Source organism: Symphalangus syndactylus, chromosome X (assembly GCF_028878055.3).
Source record: "Symphalangus syndactylus isolate Jambi chromosome X, NHGRI_mSymSyn1-v2.1_pri, whole genome shotgun sequence".
NCBI lineage: Eukaryota > Metazoa > Chordata > Mammalia > Primates > Hylobatidae > Symphalangus > Symphalangus syndactylus.
The window spans coordinates 138,494,563-138,517,976 of record NC_072447.2 but is presented as its reverse complement, the minus strand read 5'-3'; the positions used below and the strand labels follow the sequence as shown (position 1 = coordinate 138,517,976).

Genomic DNA, 23,414 nt, shown 5'->3' with positions numbered 1-23,414 from the left:
GGAATAATAGATGCACTTATGGAGACTGAAAGAACAAGTGACCAGAGAGTGAGGGAAGGCTTCTCACTGAAAATGGGACATTTGAGAAAGCCTGATGGGATGAAGTGAAGATCATGAGACTCACTGATGTGAGGGGTGGAGGGGACTGTGCAAGGGAAGAGAACAGATAAAAGGATAGGACTTATTTGAGAATCACCAGTAATCTGATTATCATTGCTCTGGGCACATGGCAGGAGGCAAGGCTGATTAAGATAATTTGGGCTCTGACTATAAAGTGCTTTGTACACCATGCTCAGCAGTTTGGATTTTATCTGCTGGCCCTGGGAAGAACTCAGTTTTAAATCTGGGGAGCGGTAGGATCAGATCTTTATTTTACTAAGATCTCTGCTGGTAGTTGGAGAATAAATTGTGGGGTGGAGGGGAGGCTGAAGCTTGAGACAGGGAAACTGGTTTGGAGACTGCTGAAAGAGCTTATGAGAAAAGTGATGAAAGGCTGAGTTAGGGCAGTGGGGATGGAGAGGAGGTTGCAGATTAAGGAAGTATTTCAGAGGAGGAGTCCTAAGGATTTAGTAGCTAATTAGAGGGACAGGTGAGAGAGAAAGGGTCATGCATTATGTTGAAGTTTCTGGCTTTGGCAAACTTGTAAATGGTGGGCAGGGGTCCTTTACCCTGAAGCCATTATATAAAATTGATTCTTGTTTTTGGAGTTACTTCGTTTAGCAAACTTATTTCCACACTGGTAACAAAGGTTATATATTAAATTTGAACACCTGAAGGGCCATGTGGTAGTTCAACGTATAATTTTTAAAAATTAGTGGACTATTTCATTTGGTAAAGGGCTAGGATAAGATTTGGGTACCACTTTATGACTCATCTTTATTTAAAATAATGTGTCCTGATTGTTAGTGGTGTTATTCATCAATCTGTCAGAATATAGAATATGGAATGAAAGCATTTTACAAATATTAATAGTTTCCTTCCTTCTTCCTTCCTTCCTTCCTTCCTTCCTTCCTTCCTTCCTTCCTTCCTTCCTTCCTTCCCCTCCCTCCCTTCTCTCCTTCTCTCTCTCTCTTTTTCTTTTTCTTTCACTTTTTATTGAGATGGAGGCTGACTCTGTAGCCCAAGCTGGGGTGCAGTGGCACGATCTTGGCTCACTGCAACCTCCACCTCCCAGGTTCAAGCGATTCTTGTGCCTCAGCCTCCCCGGTAGCTGGGACGACAAGCGTGTGCCACCATGCCTGGCTAATTTTTTATATTTTAGTATATTCAGGGTTTCACCATGTTGCCCAGGGTAGTCTTGAATTCCTGAGCTCAGGTGATCTGCCTGCCTTGGCCTCCTAAAGTGCTGTGATTACAAGTGTGAGCCACTGCGCCCAGCCCAAATATTAATAGTTTCTGTATTTAAATCTCTGACATTGTTTTTAGGTTAATTCCTATTCTTTGCAATGAATTGGACGACACGGGAAATTTTTAATGCCACTCCTACCTCAGTACTACAAAGTATGTAGGCTACATTTACTACCAAGAGCAATGAACTCTTTGGTAGGGGTCCAGCTCCCTATATCAAGAGAAGAACCGAATGTCCCTATATCCATTGCTCAACATGCTGAAGGAAAAAAGGCCCACAGATTTATTGAAGTATTTAGAGAGTCTTATTAATGTGATAAATTTCTTCCAAAAAGATAATTATAAAGAGATAGTGAGTATACATTTACACTCTCCATTCATTGCTTAGAGTTAATTTTTTTCACAAATGAATTCAGGACAGCTAATTTGCCTCCTTAATACGGTTTTTTCTTTTAAATTACTTTACTCCAAAGATATTGTATTCTTATGTTAGTAAAAACCTTCACTCCTGATAATAACTTCCATACATTCTTATAGAACTTTACTGCTTACAAAGCACTTTCACACTTCACATTGGCTTAGGACAACCCTATAAAATAGGCATGGCATTAACAAGTTGTTTAAATAGGGATCTATTTCAACAAACAAGGAAGAAGTGAAACATAGTTATGTCTTGTTTATGTGGTGGCAAGTCACATTCTACAGCTGCACTATCTGATACAGTAGCTTTTAGCTACATGTGGTTGTTTAACACTTGATGTGTGGCTAGTTTGGATCGAGATGTGATGTAAGTATAGAATGCATTTGGCATTTTGAGGATGCAGACCAAAAAATGCCAAAATCTCATTATTTTTGTATTGATTACATGTTGTTGAAATGATAATGTCTTGGATATTTTTGGTTACATAAAATATTTTAGTAAAATTAATTTTACCTGTTTTTACTTTTTAATGTGGCTAGTAGAAATTTGTAAATTATGTGTATGACTGACATTATATTTCTATTGGACACTGATGTTCCTAAAAGACCTGAAGGTCAGGTATGAGAGCCTGGCCTTAAAGCAGCAGACAGCAGACACACTACAGAATCCAAGGCGGGGGTAAACAGGAAAATCAGTCTGATAGTGACATACAGGACAGCCTGGAGGAAAGTGAAGTTGTAGTCAGAAGAAGCTAGGAGGTTTAAGGCCAGGCGCGATGGCTCACACCTGTAATCCCAACACTTTGGGAGGCCAAGGCTGGCACATTGCTTGAGCTCAGGAGTTCGAGACCAGCCTGGGCAACATGGCAAGACCCTGTCTCTACCAAAAATACACACACACAAAAATAGCCAGGTATGGTGGTGTGCACCTGTGGTCCCAGCTACTCAGAAGGCTGAGGCGGGAAGATCACTTGAGCCTAGGAGGGGGAGGCTGCAGTGTGCCATGATCATGCCACTGCACTCCAGCCTGGGTGACAGAACCAGGCCCTGTCTCAAAAAAAAGAGGGGGGGAGGAGGAGGAGCAGCTAGGAGCAGCTAGGAGGCTTGAATAGTAAGCCACACCTGGGGAATCAAGACCTGAATTAGGATGGAAATGCAGATGAAAGAGTTAAATGAGAAACATGTGAAACAAATAGGACAGACTTGGTGATAGAGCATGAGGCCAAAGGATAGACAGTAAAAGATGACTACAAGAGGCCTAAAGAACGGAGGTTTAGGACAAACGAGTAACTTGGGATGGGTAGAATCCTAAGCTAAGGGTTTATTATCTTCACAGGTCAAATTTTAAGTCTCTCCAAGGTAAAATAATCATGATGATGACTAATGATAGCTAATAGTTATCAGTGCTTATATGTTAGGAACTCATACTAAGCATAGCATGTAATATACATCCTTCTTACATGAACGTCACAACCACCCTCTGGGTAGGTGCTGCTATTATCTCCACTTTATACATGAGGATACTGAGGCTTGGGAAAGCAAAGCAACTTGTCCAGGCCAAACAACTAGGAAATGGCACAGCCAAGATTTGAATCCAGATAGCCTAACTTCAGAGCCCACCAATTTAAACCACTCTTCCACACATTATATATATTGGCATTCCTCATTTTATGGTGCTTTGCTTTATTGCACCACACAGATATTGCATTTTTTACAAATTGAATGTTTGTGGCAGCCCTGTATTATCAGTGCCATTTTTCCAACAGCATGTGCTCACTTTGTGTTTCTCTGTTACATTTCGGTAATTTTTGCAATATTTCTAACTTTTTCATTATTATTATATCTTTTATGGTGATCTATGATCAGTGAGCTTTGATATTACTATTGTAATTATTTTGGGGCACCATGAACCATACCCATATAAGATGGCAGTGAACTTAATCGATAAGTGTTGTATGTGTCCTAACTGCTCCATCAACCAGCTGTTCCCTATCTCTCTCCCTCTCCTCAGGCCTCCCTATTCCTTGAGACACAATAATATTGAAATCAGGCCAATTAGTGACTCTACAATGGACTCTTAAGTGTTCAAGTGAAGGAACAGTTGCTCTTCTCTCGCTTTAAATCAAAAGCTAGAAATGATTAAACTTAGTGAGGAAGGCATGTCGAAAGCTGAGATGGGTAGGCCTCTTGCACCAGTTAGCCACGTTGTGAATACAAAGGAAGCTCTTGAAGAAAATTTAAAATGCTACTTCAGGAAACACAGGAGTAAGAAAAAAAATAGCCACATTGCTGAGATGGAGAAAGATTTAGTGGTCTGGATAGAAGATCAAATCAGCTACAACATTCCCTTAAACCAAAGCCTAATCCAGAGCAAGGCCTTAACTCTTCCTAGAGTTGATGGAATGAATCTTCAACTCTATGAAGGCTGAGAGAGGTGAGGAAGCTGCAGAAGAAAACTTTGAAGCTAGAAGCAGCAGCCACTTCCACGTCATAAAAGTGCAAGGTGAAGCAGCAGGTGCTGATATAGAAGCTGTAGCAAGTTATCCAGAAGATCTAGCTAAGATCACTGATGAGATTGGCTACACTAAACAACAGATTTTCAATGTAGATGAAGCAGACTTCTATATGAAGAAGATGCAATCTAGGACTTTCATAACTTGAAAGGAGAAGTCAATGCCTGACTTCAAAGCCTCAAAGGACAGGCTGACTTTTTGTTAGAGGTTAAAGCTGAAGCCAACATTCATTTGCCATCCTGAAAATCCAAGGGCCCTTAAGAATTATGCTACATCTACTCTGCCTGTGCTTTAGCAATGGAACAACAAAACCTGGATGACAGCACATCTGTTTACAACATGGTTTACTGAATATTTTAAGCCCACTTTTGAGACCTAATGCTCAGAAAAAACGATTCCTTTCAAAATACTATTGATCATTGACAATGCACCTGGCCACCCAAGAGCCCTGATGTAGATGTACAAGGAGATGAATGTTGTTGTCATGCCTGCTAACACAACATCCATTCTGCAGCCCATGGGTGAAGGAGTCATTTTGACTTTCAAGTCTTATTATTTAAAAGATACATTTTGTAAGGCTATTAAGAAGTACATTTTGTAGGGCTATAGCTGCTATAGATAGTGATTCCTGTGATGCGTCTGGGAAAAGCTGAAAACCTTCTGGGAATGATTCAACATTCTAGATGACATTAAGAACATTCGTGATTCATGGGAGGAAGTCAAAATATCAACATTAGCAGGAGTTTGGAAGAAGGTGATTCCAACCTTCATGGATGGCTTTAAGGGGTTCAAAACTCCAGTGGAGGAAGTAACTGCATAAGTGGTAGAAAGAGCATGAGAACTAGATTTAGAAGTGAAGCTAAGGATGTGACTGAATTGCTTCAATCTCATAATAAAACTTTAATGAATGAGTTGTTTCTTATGAATAAGCAAATAAAGTGGTTTCCTGAGATGGAATCTACTCATGGTGAAGATGTTGTGAACATTGTTGAAATGACAATAAAGGATTTACAATATTATATAAACTGAGTTTATACATCAGTGGCAGAGTTTGAGGATGGACTCCAATAAAAGAAAATAGAAAGAAGTTCTACTGTGGGTAAAATGTTATCAAAAAGCACTGCATGCTTCAGAGAAAACTTTCCTGAAAGGAAGTGTTCACCGATGCGGTAAAGTTCATAGTTGTCTTATTTTAAGAAATTGCCACAGCCACCCCATCCTTCAGCAACAACTACCCTGATCACTCAGCAGCCATCAACATCAAGGCAAGACTCTCCACCAGCAAAAAGATTATGACTGGCTGAAGGCTCAGTTGATCATTAACATTTTTTTAGCAACAAAGTATTTTAAATTAAGGTGTATACATTGTTTTTTAGACATAATGCTATTGCACACTTAATAGACTACAGTATAGTGTAAACATAACTTTTCTATGAATTGGGAAAGCAAAAAATTCTTGTGACTCACTTCATTGTGGTGGTCTGGGAATTGAACCTGCACTATCTTCATGGTAAGCCTATATTCACTTCACAGATATGTCTTGTTAGATTAGTTTATAAGTTTAATAAAATTTTCAAATTTCATTTTAATTTAAGCCTACTTTCCCTGACATCTAAGTGCAGAACCATTAGGTGTGGGGAACAGTGAATTAAGAATTAGAAGGGCCTAGTCTATTCCTAGCTGTCACTAACTTGCTTGGCAAGTGGTCCAGAGTAAGTCACTTAATCCCACTGGGGCTGTTTCCTCACCCAAGGAATGAAAGGGCTGAAAAACCAACTCTAAGGTCCCTTGCAGTTTTTATATCCTATAATTCTATACCTTCCTTTAATATAAATCAGACTTATGTATCTTATAATTCTACACCGTGTAACAATCCTTCATGTAAATCTGACTTACAGAAAGAGAACACCTCCTGTCTCAATAAATGTTAATTCAATACGTTAATTCAGGTTGGGTTTAAGTTTCCACAGTCAACTAAAATGTCTTTTCATACCAACAGAAAAACATGGGCCTTCCTATCAGTGACCTGGGTTCTTGTCCCAGCTTGATCCGACTAGCCACTAGCTATTTATTCTCCACTTACATCACCACAGGAAGGAGAGAATTTGCACTTTTCTCCTCAGAAGGGCAAAGCCTAAAAGCAATATTTTCTATTACCCTCTGCACCCACATTTCCACCTTCTCATCTGACTGGTTGGTTTGCAAACAGGAAACTGGCATGCTCTCTGCGGGCCTGTTGCTGAAGCTCTTTTGAATATTCTGGTATGTTCTCTGACATGTCGTGCTTAAGGGGTAGGTTCCACCCCTACAACAGACGCATAGGGTAGGTCTGTCAATATGTGAACTACTTGGAAGCTTTTCAGAACACACATGTAGGCTGTATCCTTTCCTTCAGCTTTGATCAGGAACAAGGCTGTAATTTGGAACTGTGGCTGGTTTCTGTGTCTTATTTCTCAATAGACTTCAAGTGGAGGAGGGAAATGAAGGAGTGTTATTTAGTGGCTCCCCTAAACTTCAGTATCCCGCAGTATCCTAATACTTGTCCTTCCTGAACTTCATCCCATTTTAGCCAGGCCATTTCTCCGATTCCTTAATTTTCATTGATTTTTATTTTTTTTAAATAGAGAAGCCTTTTCCTCCATTGAAATCTTGCCAGGAACTAAGAACAAGTAAAAGAGATAAAAGCAGATCAACTGTCCTCGAAGGGGATATGGGAGTGGTGTCAGAGGCCTTTCTGAAAACTCCTGTTCTATCTCTAAAGGTCACTTGTAATCCTTTTCCAAAATGTTAGTGACCTTACTAATATTTGGAAAATGGTATAATGTTATAATACAGTATAATGTACAAGTTTAATAAATATGCTGTTAATTTCCCCAGCCAAGGTAACCGATAAAGATATTTAGGGCAGCTGTACCTAACTTTCCACAAGAAAAGTAACCCTTACAAACTGTATGTGAATTGACTATTTATAAATAAAAAAATAGTTGAATGATTAATATTCTCTAGGGTAGTAGCTATTTAAAGGGACTGGCAGTGAATCTTTCCAAACACTAAAAAGAATCCTTGTACATTATGAATTTTCACAAACCAGGCTCCTTCACACAGCAGTGACAGAACTTCTTGCTGGGAGGCTCCACTTGTTGTGTCCCCCTGACTTGGTGCTGAGCCACTGCACTGACCTGTTTTAGGCACACATATCCCACAGCCTATCTGGACATTCCCCTGAGGAGCAGTGCAGTCCAGTCCAAATCTTCCTAGCTTGTTAGCAAGCCCTTCACAATGAATGAATGAAAAACCTTGTTGACATCCAGAAAGCCAATGCATGTTGCTTTCCTCTCCTTGACAAGACTTTTTATCTTTTATTAAAGGAAATTAAATCAGCCTGGTAATATCTGCCGTTTGTAAGCCCATGTTAGAGGTCTATCCTGGACATTGGGCTCTTCTAAGGTGGTTATACAAACTAAATGATTAACAGATTTGAGTATTTTCCCAGATGTCACAAGTTAAAGCCAAAGAGTCTAAATTTAGCAGGGCCATCATTTCTCTTGTTGATAGATAAACTATTTTCCTTTTTCCATCTGCTCTCCGTAAGTTTGGGGAAAATCTTGCTCTGAAACAACCCAGAAAATTTGCATAAATCAATTCCAACAGTATTTTTCAACCAACTTACTTTCTTCTTCAACTTAGCATTCTGTCATCTTTGTCATCACAAACTGTTCCTGCATTGGTAAACTCACCAGTGAGATGGAATGACATGAAAAATAAGCAGCCCTGCTTTTCCAATCATCTCTGTCTCCCGAGGAGACAAATGACTTTTCTCTTGGTCTTTGCCCTGAATATTTGGGCAAGTTAAAACTTCTCAACTTCAGGAATTTTCTTCTCACAATTAAAATGGACTCCAATTCTGATAACAAAGGCAACAAGGTTTACTTGCTCTCTTAGGTAACAGAACACTGTGACAGCTGAATCACCTTAAACTGTTAAAATATCTTTGTAAAATGATTTTTACAGCTAGCACACCTATAAAGGAGGTTGTTACAATTATAAAGTACACACTAAGAATACATTACATCATTACAAGAATGGAACTGTCTTCCTTCTTGTACCTCCCCTAAAAACTTCCTTCTTGCTTATATTTTCTGACCCTGACACAACTTTTTCCCTGATACTCCAGCAATTTGGCCGGATTTCACTTTTTTTGTGCTTTTCTCACTTGACTCAAGATACTAATATACTTCAATGCTCAAAGGAGGTATTTTAGTGTTCTGTGTTTTAAATGTATAGTGTAGCTTTAAAATTACTTTTTAAAGAATGTCCAGGCTGCGTGCAGTGGCTCACACCTGTAATCCCAACACTTTGGGAGGCTGAGGAGAGAGGATCACTGGAGCCCAGGAGTTCAAGATCAGCCTGGGCAACATAGCGAGACTCCTCTCTCTACAAAAAATTAACATACAAATTAGCCAACCATAGTGGCATGTGTTTGTAGCCCCAAGTAGTAATTGCTTGAACCCAGGAGTTCAAGGCTACAGTGAACTATGATAACGCCACTACACCCCAGCCTGGGTGTCAGAGCAAGACCTTATCTTTTTTTTTTTTTTTTAAAAAAAAAAAAAGAATAACCAGTTCTCTTGGATTCAGTTTTATAAAAGTTACTTCCCCAAGGGCTTTTCTTAGTGTCTTGAACTTGCCAAAATGTGCAAAGCCCATTTTATTTGATTAAATCAGTTCTTTCCCTGAGAACTCTGAATGCTATCATTCTGTGTTCCCATCTACCAATTTTCCTCCACTGGCTTCAGGAGATACTACCAACCAAGACTACATATATGAAATCTAGTTTACTTGCGTCTTCTACTTTTTAACAAAGATATTAAGAAATTGACCTCCCCTGATATATTGCAGAAATGTATTTAACAGTCTGTGGCCTGCTGCACTGATCTTCAGCAGACAGTTAAAGACTCACGTGATCACATATTTTAACGAAACTGGGCAAAGAAATGATTCATAGTTTGATTCCACTGACACATAGTTCACCATTTTGTTTTACTGACCTCTTTAAATTAATATCTAGTATGAAGTTCTTTAAGCATATAAACAATCATAAGGATCTAGAAAATTTAAAAAATATTTTTATGAAGTTTTCAATTATTACCCCAGGGAATTAGGATAAACTCATGAAGCAGCACACTTCTCAAAGTTTACTGGAAAACATGATAATATCAAAAGAAATCTGACCTTCACCAGTGGACAGTAACACGTAGAAACCAATAATTTTAGAAGCTTTTCTCCTCCCTCCAAAAGTCAATTGCACTGCTACTGAAGCAGAAACATCTTAGAACTTACTAAACTTGGTCATATTTAAATGTGAAAAGTTTCCTTTCCCAGTCTCAGACTATTTCAACTGCAGCTATCAACTAATATCTATTATCAGGAAAAAAAAAACTGCTATTGTGCATATCACACATTCAGTTGGTTACATTTTGGCTCATTTATGGACAGATACACAAAATAATAAAAATTTTTGGCCTTCAAAAAAACATACATGGACAAGAGTGAGACTAAGCCACCTAAGCATTGCAGAAAGTGTTGAACATACGAGATAGCAGAATGGCCATTTATTACGTTCTGAAGATTACACAGCACCTCTTTCCCCAGGACTAATTCTTTTAAGAAAAATTCTTCCATGAGAACACATGGGCACATGGGGGGAACCACACACACTGGGTGGGGCCTGTGAATGGGGGTAGGGGAAGGGAGAGCATCAGGAAGAATAGCTAATGGATGCTGGGCTTAACACCTAGGTAATGGGATGATCTATGCAGCAAACCACCATGGCACACGTTAACAAACCTGCACATTTTGCACATGTACCCTAGAACTTAAAATAAAAGTTAATGAAAACAAATAATTTCAAAAAAAATTGTTATGAACTACTTTTTACGTGGTAAAATGCATTCATTGTTAAAAATCCCAACAAAATACAAAGTTAATCTGTCTGTTCACCAAATCCTCACTCTCACTCTTCCAAAGTATTGATAGGACTCCGTCATGAACATTATTAAATTGTTTACAGCAAACAGAATTGACATCAATAAGATGGAGTGGTATTTACCAATGTAACCACTGTGTGTGATATAGCACATTAAACACATCCAGGACCTGTTTTCTAAAATTTAAAAGTTGTTTTTTTTTTTGAGGCAGGATCTCACTTTGTGGCACAGGCTGGAGTGCAGTGGTGTGAACATAGCTAACTTCAGTCTTGTAATCCTGGGCTCAAGTGATCTTCCCACCTCAGCCTCCTGAGAAGCTGGGACTGCAGGCGTGTGCCACTATGCCGGGCTAATTTTTTTTTTAATTATTTTTTGTAGAGACAAGGTCTTGCCATGTTTCCTAGGCTGCCTCAAACTCCTGGGCTCAAGTGGTCCTCCCACCTCAGCCTCCCAAAGTGCTGGGATTACAGGTGTGAGCCACCATGTCCGGCCTAAAGTAATTTTTAAGTCACCCTGAATTCCAAGCCTCAATTATTCCACTTCCTGCCTTTCAGTTATACAACTCTCTCCTGTACTTTTTCGGAAGGAGCCCTAGAAATAATCTAGTCTAATCCCTTCATTTAACAGATGAGGAAACTGACACCATAAAAGGTTAAGTGACTTGCCTGGGGTCATGTGTGTAATTAGTAACAGACTCAGGTTAAGAACATGGATCTCTTGCCTTCCAGTCCAGCACTCTTGACAGAGCTACTGAAGTGACAATGATACAGTTTGCCATATTACATGACAGTAGATGGCATGATCTACTAGACTGGATGTACTATGTCCACTTTTTAGAATCTGATTTTATAAAAGTACCTAGCTATAGCCTAAATCTACTTCTAACACACAACTCAAAGGCATCACTATGAAAGGGAGTTTACAATGTTTACGCACCTACGTAAGCTATTAAGAAAAGTGGAGAGCTTTGCTCTGCATATCGTCAACATCCTCCTTCAAGAAATAAAACAGGAGGGGGTTTCCACTTTCCAATACCATGGCTATATTAAAGGCTAGATATTCTCCCTGGAATCCTATTGTCCACTGTCTAGTTACGTGGGTTGTCTTTGGCAGAGACAAAAATTCAAAGAGGGACTGGCCCTTCTGATTAAACAGTAGTGCCTCCAGGCAACTTCAGGCCAATTTAAATCAAACCATTTTGGTCTAGAGTTCAGACTAATCAAACACTAAAGGTCATACTCCAGCTCCCACCCTCCTTCCTTCTGCAGCTTCTCATCATTGTAACAGTATTTTAAAGCATGTTCTGTCATGTCCTCACCCTCAAGTCACACCCTTAATGGAATGCTTTCAGTTTACTTCCTCTCCTCCCCCAGGCCTTCAGCTCTCCTGGCTCTGTATCTCTTCTTCCTTTGGTTAACTGATGTTCTAAGGGCTGGCATCAGGAATGGGGAGATACACTCAGAAGGTAGAAGAGACAGTGCAGGGCTTCTGTGGGAAATGATGGGAAATAAGTTTTTACCAACACGTGGAACAGATACTAGAGAGCTCAGAATGGCAGCCTGGTGGGGAGGGTGATATGATAAAACCAACTTTTTTCGAAAGTTAGCAATTGATGTAAGTGGAGATAGGAATTTTGGAGGCACTTGGGAGTCCAGTTAGAAGGCTGGTACAGTGGTCAAAGCATAAAAACATGAGGACCTAAATTAAAGTGATGGCAACAGAAATTGAGTCAAAGGAACACATGTAAGAGAAATTTCAAAGGGGTGGCAGATAGGCCAGAGAAGATGGAAGGCAAAAAGAAAAAACAAAGCTGAATAATGACAGAAGAGGTCTGACTGTGAGCTGACAGCAGGACAGACAGTCAGTGGAGATGTGTGGAGATGTCCTGCAGTCAGTTGAGATGCCTGAGTGAGAAGCTGAAGATGGTGAAGCATCAATATGTGTCGGAATATTTGGAACCACGAATGAAGCAGGATACACTCCCCATGGGAAAGACTTTGGAAGATACAGAAAGAATTATCAGAGAGAGGAGTGGAGAAACAGAATATAGGAAGTGATAAGTTTCTGGAAGACAGAAGTAGTTAGTTTCAAATGTAGTCAAGGACAAAGAGGATGAATATTAGTAACTTTGCCCAAGTAGCTTGATAGTAAATCTTAAGACCTTAATAAATCATATTTAGTTTTCCTAACAGTTCTATTTTTCAGTTGCACAAACAAAAATGTTTCAAGACTTTTGTTCAATTGCATTCAAATCCTGTGTTTGGCTCCTGGTACTAAGTTCACTGAACTATTTGAGCTACAGGGCAGGATATAGATAATGAAAGAGCAACTGGCATTAATGAGTAGTATAACCAGGGGAAAATGGTTTAAGATATAGAATTCTACTTTTTCTATAAACATCTGGTACATCACCCAAAAGTCTTCATGCAATGTTTCTCTGGCTAAGACCCCACTGACTGACATCTCTACTTCTTCTATAAAATCCACTCTTGTACCCCAGGCCATCTAACTAGACAGGAGGGAAAAAACCCAATGATCTGGCTATGACAGGTGTGTGCCTTGAGGAAAATGGGAGAAGTGGTTGAAATGAGGACCACACCAGCAGATAAGGCTCAGGCTGATACACAAAACTCTGCAAAGGCATGATGGTAATCCAGACCTTTTTAAAAACCATGTCTACCTCCTCCAGAGGCTGTGGATTAGAAAAAACAAATAGCTACTGTGGAGTACACTGAATATCTTTCTTTTCCTCATAAGAAAAGCATTTATCAGGAGACTGGTAAAGTGAAGAAGGCATATCAGTTTTTAGTGGCTATTATTAATAGATAGCCAAGGACTACCCTGCTGCTTTTACAAACCTACCACTATTCCTATAGGGCCTCCTCAGACTAGGCCACCAGTTCACATCCTCCAGTCCTCAACTATCTCATACTCCATCAACTGAGAGTCTCAACAACTCTATATCTGTCACCAGTAGGGGCATAACTGTGGGACATCAAAGGCAAAAGTGTTTTACAAACATATGCACCACAATACTCACCCAGCGATAGTCAGAGAAATATTAGAAATAATAACACTAGCAGTAATAATTTTCATTGAGTGCTTGCTACAATACCAAGCACTATTACATTAAAAGCAGCTATAAATAACAGCATGATAATTATGTTTAAAAAATGATGGCTCTAGGACATGCATCATAATGAGAAAATACCAGTGAGAAGTTATCAAAAGGAATGTTCTGTCACAATTGATAGGAGAAGTGAAGTGGTTAATCACTGAATAGACTAGAATAGAGACAGACCTGGGTTACTACTGGCTGTGTTACTTAACCTCTCTGGGCCCTGGTTCCCGTATCTATAAAAAGAGTATAATAATAGTAGCTAGTAATACCAGTACATAGGCTGACTAGGAAGAGAAACTAAATAAACATTTTACATTCATTGGCACATTGCCCTGTACCTAAGCATTACTCAATAAATGTCAGCTGCTATTATTTGAAGGCTATTTCGTGATTGTTCATTATCACAAGGAAGCAAATATAAGTCAAATCATATCTGAAATACAGGGATATGCTATACAAGCTAGAAAACACCTTCGACTACAAGATGGGATTTAGGAGGATCCAAAATTAGGGCTATAAAGTGGTCCTACCTCTTATAGATGCTATTCATCAGCATATCTATAAATCCACCCAGCCTCAGAATTAGACATTGGTGATTATTCCTTAAATGGGAGCCATTATAGTTACCAAAAAATAACAATTAATCACTCCTGTAACCTCCACTAGGAGGATTAAGTTTTGAGAAAGTTAACGACTGTCAGAAGTAAGAATCCTAGGAGCCCTCCAGTCATGTGGCCTCTCCCTCCTTTTAACGCCACTGATGACTTGCCATGGTATAAGACACGCGCTCCGCTGGGGAACATCAAGAAAGCTTTCAAAAACAGCAGTGATACAAATTCCCCTTTGTTAAGTTTTACACTATGCCAAACTAGAGTATTTCTTCTTTATCCTACACTTCCTAAAGAATGCTGCTCCTGAGAATTCTTGGGCAAAGTAGCTACGTAAATCTAACAAGGGATATGTTACATATTTCTAATAACACTGAAGGTATGAAACATTTAGCGCTACTGGTGAGCACATATTATAAACGGAATTCTGAATTACTGCAGTTACATCCATTCACATACATATTCCATTATACTTAGCCCAGGAAAAGACTTCTAACCCAACCAGTTGGATCACCAACTGCATCCAAAAGACTAAGCAACCAAACTGGCTTTCAATACAAATAAGAATGGGATGCTTTCATATTTTGCCCCACGGGCAAGGATTATCAAGCCATCAACTCTGAACTGTATGATAACCTTTCATGCACAAATGAGTCTTTTATTGCGGTGGGTGGCGGGGGGGTGTTCATTTTAAACAGAACTTCCAGAGAAAGGATCCTCCTTCAGAAACAATTCCTAGGATATGAACATCATAAAATATCTTAAGAAAGAATATAGACAAACACTGCTGTCTAATAGAAATATAGTGCAAGCCACATATGGAATTTCAAATTTTCAACTCACCACATTGAAAAAGCAAAAAGAAACAAGTTAGATTAATAATGTACTTAATATATCCAAAATACTGTATTTTACACTGTCTGTTGCAGCACCCACTGACAGACTAGCCACCTTTCATGTGCTCAATAGCCGTACGTGGCTAAGTGGATGCTATGCTGAACCGTGTAAATGTAGCCAATCTATGAATAGGAGTAACTGGCATATGTGAAGAGCCACGCCTACCTCCACTGCCACCTCAGCCCCTCGCCCTCTCTGCTGGAGCCTTTACAGTGTCCCCACCCCTCATGGAACCATATTCCACACCAAGTTGTGAGGAAGAAGAGAGAAAGAATATGTTTTCAACAAATCAAGTTGGAAACCTAAACCCATTTCCCACTAGAAACAATGATAAACACAATAGGTCTATGGCTAACTGACATGAAGGGTTAAAAAGGTTCCTGGGAGGAAGGTCTGGGAACATAATCACCACTTCCAACATTGTATCCAGGAGATAATGTGTTCCAAGCTCCCAATACACAGTTACAAACGGAATGCCTGGGTCTCTCATTTACACTCTTTTCGTAAAAGGCAACCGGGAGGAGGCCATGTTTACAAAGAGTTTTTCATTTAAGGACTTAAATGAAACATGTAGTTTCCTTTCTTCACTGCCCTTCTCACTCCCATAAGGAGGGTCCTTCAATCCTACCCTTCTCTAGAAAACACATTTCTTCCTGAGATGTGGAACCACTGCCATATTTTTTCACTCTGTGAAAACTGAGAACCCTGTGTTCTAAATTATAATTATCTTCCCAAAGCAAAGGCAAACTGAAAAGAAAAAATATCTGCCCTTTCCTTACCTGTGCCCTGCCCTTCACCATCTCCCTACCCCACCCCAATCCCAACCATAAGGCCAAAAGCTCTCAAGCAGCAGCAACGAAACTAGGCAATTTCAACTACAACTTATGGGTCTCCCTAGCCTTTTATTCTCCCCTCCCTTTAGCTCACTTAAAAGGTAATTATAACCAAACAAGCATATAGACAACAAGCTTTGTCCTATTTCTCTTCAACTCTACCAAAGAGCTCTGCATCCCAGAAGAAATGTACAAAATCTAGCTTACAAATTTCAAAGCCTTTCTGTGGTCCAGTCTTAACTAGTTATAGTCTTGAGACACACCAGATTCTCAGAGTCCTGTGCATCCTCCTCCCTCACCTCCAATTCTCTGGTTAAGAGTCCACTGCTCTTGACATTTCCCATATCCTAAGCCACCTTCTCTAGTCAGCTTTTTCCAGTGACTATCCTCAAGACCTTTAATGACTAGGACCATGTCTTTTACTATTCTGGTCCCTCCTTAGGCCAGATCTTTTTGGTTTCACCTTAGGCCCCTATAACAGAGCCTGGTGCAGAGGAGATGCTCAAGAAGTATATGGTAAATGAATGCCTAGACTGCTGTAGTGTCAATCCACTGTTACACTTGTCTTTTGGAAACACCATTTTGATCATGTCACTACAATGGTGATAAAAGTCAGAACAGTAATTACATGCAGGGGAGAGACGGATTGCAGAAAGATGCAAGAGGCATTTTCCTGGTTGATGGAAACGTTATATATCTTGGCCTGGGATGGTGGTTACATGAATGTATAAATATAAAAATGCATCAAGTCATTAGGATTCATGTATTTTCTGTATATGAATTATACTTCGATAAAAAAGAAAAAAGAGAAACATATACACTTGTCTTGTAAAAAATACAATAAGATTCTACCATATTATAAACTTGAACCTATATGAAAATGCTATCTGTAATAAACATTAAATATATCAAATTGTTAATAGTGATTACTCTATGGGGAAGAGTACCGAGAATGAGGTAAGCTTTGACATGAGGGAAATGAGTAGCTTTGACACTTACATACTGCTTGAAACCTTTTTTCCATTTGTTGAGTACATATTAAAATCTAAACACCCCCTTAGGTACTAGGGATACAAATACCTAGAAGTTCAAATATTTGCCCTTCAAGAGCTCACATTAGGGAAGTCAACATGAACACTAATAGTCCCCATATAACATGCTAAATGCTATATAGTTAAGGTGTGGACAACATGTTAAAGGATCACAGAGGAAGATGTTATACTGCTTGGAGTAGGGAAAAGGCAGATGGACAAAATGACTTTTGAAAACATAGAATAAAGAACTGAGGTATGTCAGGCCAACCAATGTGTCCCAGGCAGAGGGAATAACATTTACAATGGCACAGAAGCAACTGGCATAATGTGTTTGGAGAGGAGGACCTAATTTTTCATTGTGGGTGAAGCCTGAGGTCCATGAGAAGAGAAGAGAGGGCCAAGACATGGTAAGATAGGACCAGATCATGAACGGCCATGGAGGCCAGGCCAAGAAATTTACTTTTATTGGGAAACGTAATGGAGTGCCACTGAAGGACTTTTTTTTCATAGGGGAATGACTTTATTTTATTTAAAGAATGATGAATCTGAGGGCAATGAGGGGAAGGAATCAGCGGAGAGCAAGACTGGAAGCAGGGAGAACAATTGAGTGGCTGCTTGCAAGCGAGAAATGATGAAGGTTGAAACGAGGAGCAAATAAGAATGAATGGATACTAGAGAGGTTGGGGATACACAACAGACAGACCTCCACAATTTTGTCAGGCATCTTCCCTAGTCATCTTACAGCTGGTAACTAGTCTGAAGATTGTATTGCCCAGAGGTCTAGTCTTCTACTGTTGACTCTCCCCTTTTCTTATTTCAAAATAATTATTGCTGCATGCCACAAATGGCCAGTAAAGGAAGGTGGATAAAAAAGCAAGATCGTGGGAGAGGCAATTCATTGTAAAAGTCAATGCACTGCCTGTGTGGCATTTTGAGTTTTAAAAGCATCTTTCATTGTCTAAGATTGCTCTCACAGGCCATGTTGCTACTATTTCACTGATAAGCTCTTCCACAGCTTCTTAACCACAATGAAAGGCTCCCGTAAAAGTCACTCCTTTTGCAAATAAGATCTATAAAATATATTCATGGGCATATGAAAAAGTTATGTCTTAGTTAAAATTCTAAAAAATGCCTGTAACACATATCATTTTAAAAGCTTAAATTACTTCCTAAATCTGTAAGCCAAAATTTTGCTATTTTCTGATACATGTTGTCAAAGGCATGCAGACACCAGTAAGCAAAGCTAGCTACAGGATGGGAAAAGGCAACACTCAGGGAAAATTTTACTTTTTCAGCTGTATATCTTCAAATTACAGACTTAGGATATTTCTTTGAAACATTATCATTCCCTATTTATAAAAATCTTCTGGCCAGTATCTTATACATGTGTTTCAACTATTTATAGAAAAGTAACTCCATTTTATGTTTAAAAAAATAATTTCCTTCAACAAAAAAGAAATAATTTTAAGTAGCTTCCAATATAAAACCATTTTGAATACCTTTGTTAATATATACCCTACTCTAATGGCTTACTTTCTTTCAAAGTAATAGTAGTGACAAGCCTACCTCTTCTATTCACTGAATAAAAGGAAATTATGATTCATAGCAAAACAAAACATACAAGACAGCAGAACCTCAGCCAAGACTAAAAACAACAATTATACCAAAAAATCCCAAAACATAGCACTTTTAAAAACCACATACTAGTTTTATAAGGATACATTAGATATTTTTAAATGTTAAACAGGGTTTCATGCTAGCTGTGTACACTGAAGATACCACGTTATAAAGGTGGGGTCAACACTTGTAACACTATGCATAAAACTTGTCTAGAAAGCAACATAACAGATGTAGCACATGATGCTTACATTTCATACGCTTTTTATATAGTACTTAAGTCAAACTTAATTCTATCCATGCAAACCGGGACTGCAAGTAACAGGTATGACTCATTTTAAAAGAGCACACAGCTATATAGTAAGGAGTATGCAGTAAAAAGTTCCGAAGTCTTTAGTGAAATACTATATTCACATATTCAACAGTATACGTTAGTGAAAATGTTCAGTCACAGTTAACTTTTCACAAGATTTATTGTCGGATCTTGTAAGTGGATATACTGGGAAGAGTTGCATGCCTATTAAGAAAAAAATCTTCCAACCAAATGCACAACTCGTGTCTGTTATAACACCAATAGAAACAAACCTTCAAGTAGAAAATAAAGTTCATTTTACAGTGTTTAGACTTGGATACAACCAAGACCTAAGAAATAAGCAGTTACTGTGAAAAAAGAAAAACACTGGCACTCAAACCTTAGAGAAATAAAAAAAAATACACTCATATTCTGCAAAAGTATAAGCTACCAATAAAATCCTAGCCAACATCACTTTGCTGAAAAGACCTCAGACTCCTAATGAGAGTGAAGTTTTTAAGTAGGAACTAAGGTGCCCGCTGACAATCAAAGAAAGACCTATTTGATAATCAGTGTGACAGAAAACAGACATTTATGGCTCCCAGCTATTAGCAAGTGAAAGACTAGACTAAATTTTAAGAAAAAAAAATCACCAGATGTTCTAAAATTTCAGACCTTCCAAGCTGGTTAGATACTAAAAGCAAAAGAACAAATAGTTACCACATGCTGAGAGGAGGGTTGGAGGCAGGCTGGCAGGAGAGTGATTGAAAAGAGACTCAGAAAAAGAAAATGCTACCAAAATATGGCATATTATTAATTCAGGTATAGAGAGCAAAATGACAAGAACATCATTAAGATCATTAACCTTTTCCTAGAACATGTAGTTATCACCTAAGAGTAAAATGAAAAACTTTGGAAAGATAGGCTAAGAGGAAGATAACCAACGATTAATAATTAAACATATTACAAAAAGTATCTTCCCATATATCTGACCTACATAAGGAAAAAAAATCGAACTCAACTTGGAAACGTGCTTTTTGCTTTAGGAAAAAAATGTAGTATGTAAGATGGCAGGATAAAAAGAGCTATCTGATGAAATTTCCACTAAAAACAAAATCCAACTTTTCCTGTCCGTTCTATAGAACTATCTGGAGCCTTTAAAATAGCATGGATAAATTACACAGCCATTAAAAATTTTAAGTATGAAGGCTATGTGGCGACCTGGAATAATTCATGGGATAAAAATCGGTGGAAAAAGCAGAATACAAAGTAATATGTGCACTGTAATCACAATGCTAGGTTAAAAGATGTAATGATGGTTGTTAAGAATGAGGTTTATTTCCTTTCCCAACTTTCTGTAAATACTGTTTTGATAAGTTTTACAGATGGAAAACTATATTTAAACAATCCTTCTTGGCATATGGAAAAATGATAAATAAGTTCCTTTTTTTTTTTTTTTCTTTTGACGATAGAGTTTCACTTTCTTGCCCAGGCTGGAGTGCAGTGGCATGGTCTTGGCTCACTGCAACCTCCAACTCCCGGGTTCAAGCAATTCTCACGCCTCAGCCTCCCGCGTAGCTGGGATTACAGGCGCCCGCCACCACATCCGGCCGAATTTTTTTTTTTTTTTTGTATTTTAGTAAAGACGGGGTTTCACCATGTTGCCCAGGCTGGTCTCAAACTCCTGAGCTCAGGCAATCCGCCCATCTCGACCTCCCAAAGTGCTAGGATTACAGGCCTGAGCCACCGCACCTGGCCAATAAGTTGCTCCTTTAAGGAAAAGAAGGCACACTGCGTTGTGGTTTATCTTTTTTACTCCTTCGAATTAAGGAGCATGTCTTCAAATGGCCACACTACAAATGGTCGGTTCTTATCTATATTAGTAGTCGAAGAGTGTAGACATTCAGACCTAGGATGTATAAACATCTCCTTTTCTATGTGGAAAAAAATGATCACATCCTTTTGGGAAAACTGACATTTTTAAAAAGCTTACGGCATTTTGAAAGATGTCTACTTGTTCCACTTTTCTAAATGGATAGAATCACAAACTGAAAACAAAGTATCGAAAAAAGAAGTTTTATGGGGAACCTACTAATTAAACTGTTAACCGAAGCTACGAGTTACAAAATTAGTTTCTCTTTGGTTTCCTTATGCTTGAAGGAACACTCTTTGGCCAACTATTCAGCTTGGTAGGTTCCATTCATTAAAACACCTCACTCTACAGAAACGGATCACAACACATCCAGACTGCGTCTCCCTAGCACTATTAGGATTATTCTCAGGAAAAAAGAAAAAGCCTAACAAAAGACGTCAAGGATTGTGGTAGTATTTTTAAAATTTCAATATGCAAGCAGGACTCTTATGCAGGTTGATTTAACAGTTTAAATTCCATTTTATCTGGCCACTGCAGGCAAAGCAGCAGTTCTTTATCTCCTCACCATAGGAACATAAATTACCCCACAGAGACCGTCCTCCCTACTTTTCTCCTGTAGGTCAGAATCAAATCATCGAACTTGACTATTACAAATGCTCACATTTGAGTCCTCCCCTTCCTTTCTTTCTTGTCCCTGGATTAATTCCTACGTGGCTAGCACAAACCTAATTTATGATGTAAATAGGTAAAGCGGGTCCCTAAAAAGCTCTGCCCCTGTGGGTTCGCACTCGGCACGTCCCCCTCCGTGTCGTTGCTTCGCTGGAATTTCCAATGAAACAGTAACAGTAGCTAAGGTAACTGAGAGCGGGGCTGAACCTGGCCAATTCCGGAGCAGAAACGCAAAGACTTTCTCCGGGTCTGGGGGTGGGGAGACTGGCGTCGCGGACAGATTTCCGATTGGGCGGGGGTGGTGAGAGGCCAACGAGTGCAAAGGCGGTTGTCTGGTCTTTGAAGGCCGGCGGCTGGCTCTGCCACGCTCTCAGCAGGAAGGGGAGGAGACCGGGAGGAAGAGGGGGAGAAGGAGGAGATGCAGCGAAGAGCCCAAGGAGGGGGAGGAAGACCGGGGGAGGAAGGAGGGGCCAGAGGAGGAGCCCAGGCTCCGGGAAAGCCCGCGCGCCCGGTCCGCAGGACCTCGGGGCGGAGTCGCAGGCTCTGCCCGGCCCCCTGGCCTCGGCCGCACCCTCGCGCGGTGCGCCTCGAAGGGGCGGGCCCGCCTCGCAGCCTCCCTCCGGGTTTCGGGCCCTCCTTCCCCGCTCCTCCCTCCCCTCCCTCCTTTCCATCTCAGCAGCGCCCTCAGTCTCCCTCTCGCAGGCTCATACAAAAGCAAAATGTCCGCCATGTTCCGAGGCGGCTGCGGTTGTCGCGCCACGAGCTCTGCCCTCCTGCGGTTTCTCCTCGGGGCTGCTCCTCCCCGGTCCCCTCTCCCCGACCCCAGGCGCGACAGCTACTCTGAAGCCGCCGACAGCACCACTCCGCCCGCCCTCTGCGCCCCCCCCGCCGGGCGACGCAGGACCGCCTCGGGCGGGGGCAGGGGGGTAAGCAGCCCCCGCCGACTTGCTCCCGCTTCCCGCCTGTCCCCCCACCCGTAGCCCCTTTACCTTGATGCAGTACGGGGGTTCGTCGTAGGTGACCAGCATGTACCTGTCTCCGCGGCTGGCCGGGTCCCGGGCGCGCAGCTGCGGGGTAAGGGATGACGGAGGGGGTCGCGTAGGAAAGGAGGGGGGAGGGCGATACAAACGTTACAGAAGCACCTCAATCCACACCCTGAAATCCCTCGGGAGCTCTCCCTATCTCTCCCCTCCCCTCACTTTACCTTCAAGAATAACTCCACAGCGCCTTTGGCAATGTCCAAATAGGAGGTGCCCAGGTCAGTGCGCTGGTTCATAGAGGCGGACGTGTCTATGAGGAACAGCAGGATGGGCATCTTCCCCCGCACTCCTGCCTGCGCTCCCCACTCTCCCGGCCCTCTTGTCCTCACTGCCGCGTACGGCGACCTGAACCCTCAACTCTCGCAGAGCCGGGGGGCAAGGAGCAAGAGGAAGAGGGGGAGACGGGACGGGACGGATGGGACCGCTCCTGGCCTCCTCTTTCTGCAGCCCCACCTCCTCTCCCTCCAAGGGAACTTGAAAGTGTGAGCGTGTGTAGCCCTGGGGGCCCTCCCCCTTCCTCTCTTCTGCTGCCACCACTACTGCCGCTGCCAGGACTACTGCCTAAGCATCCGTCCGCGCTCACTAGAGCGCTCGCCCCAGACTGAGCGCCGTCTCTGTTCACTGACAACTTCTGTCTGCTCACCTACCATCGGCACCATGTGACCAGAACCCAAGCCATTGGCTGCCAATTATGTGGTATTTGCATATTCATTAGATGACAGGACTGGGGGAGGGACTTGGGCGAACCCTGGGAGTTGAAGTTTGAACCCAGGCAGAGGATAAGGGGAAGTGTTACGGACCCTCGTTAGGATTCTCCTTTAAAGGACTTGGAAGCAGTTCGAATGATTAGTTCGGATGGTTTAGATGGATTTTTCTGTCGCTCTTCAAAGATGGTGATTCGAAAAGAAGAGTGAATTTGAGCAACAGCTGTACAGAAGTACAGAAGCAGATGCTTGGACAGTTTGCACAGAAAATTCTTTGCTAACTGCAATCGATCAATCCTGCCAGTGGCGAAGACGAAAATATTTCAGAAGCAGCAAACTTCTTTTCTGGCAGGACGTACTCACATTCCTTTAGATCCCTCCCCCGTCTTGATCAGTATTTGTGAGTTGGTTGCTGGCCTTGCATTCCACATATATCTACTTAGAAAGGGAACTAAAGCT

The 23,414-nt window shown here is 40.8% G+C and overlaps 1 protein-coding gene across 17 annotated transcripts in view; it reads right to left on the bottom strand.

Moving 5' to 3' along the window:
- INTS6L (integrator complex subunit 6 like) overlaps positions 1-23,152 on the bottom strand; it is a 58,789-nt gene extending 35,637 nt beyond the window's left edge. For 3 of the 17 annotated variants that reach the window (XM_063634295.1, XM_063634299.1, XM_063634297.1), the window contains exons 1-2: positions 22,416-22,918; positions 22,201-22,278 (exon numbers count right to left, since the gene is read on the bottom strand). In XM_063634295.1, coding sequence (XP_063490365.1) covers positions 22,201-22,278; positions 22,416-22,526 — 189 coding nt within the window. In that variant the 5' untranslated portion in view covers positions 22,527-22,918. Of the gene's footprint in view, positions 1-21,418; positions 21,846-22,200; positions 22,279-22,415 lie in introns of those variants that run through there. The other 14 variants (XM_063634296.1, XM_055267289.2, XM_055267284.2 and 11 more) reach the window with 11 other exon arrangements.
- Between the last annotated feature and the right edge of the window lie 262 nt (positions 23,153-23,414).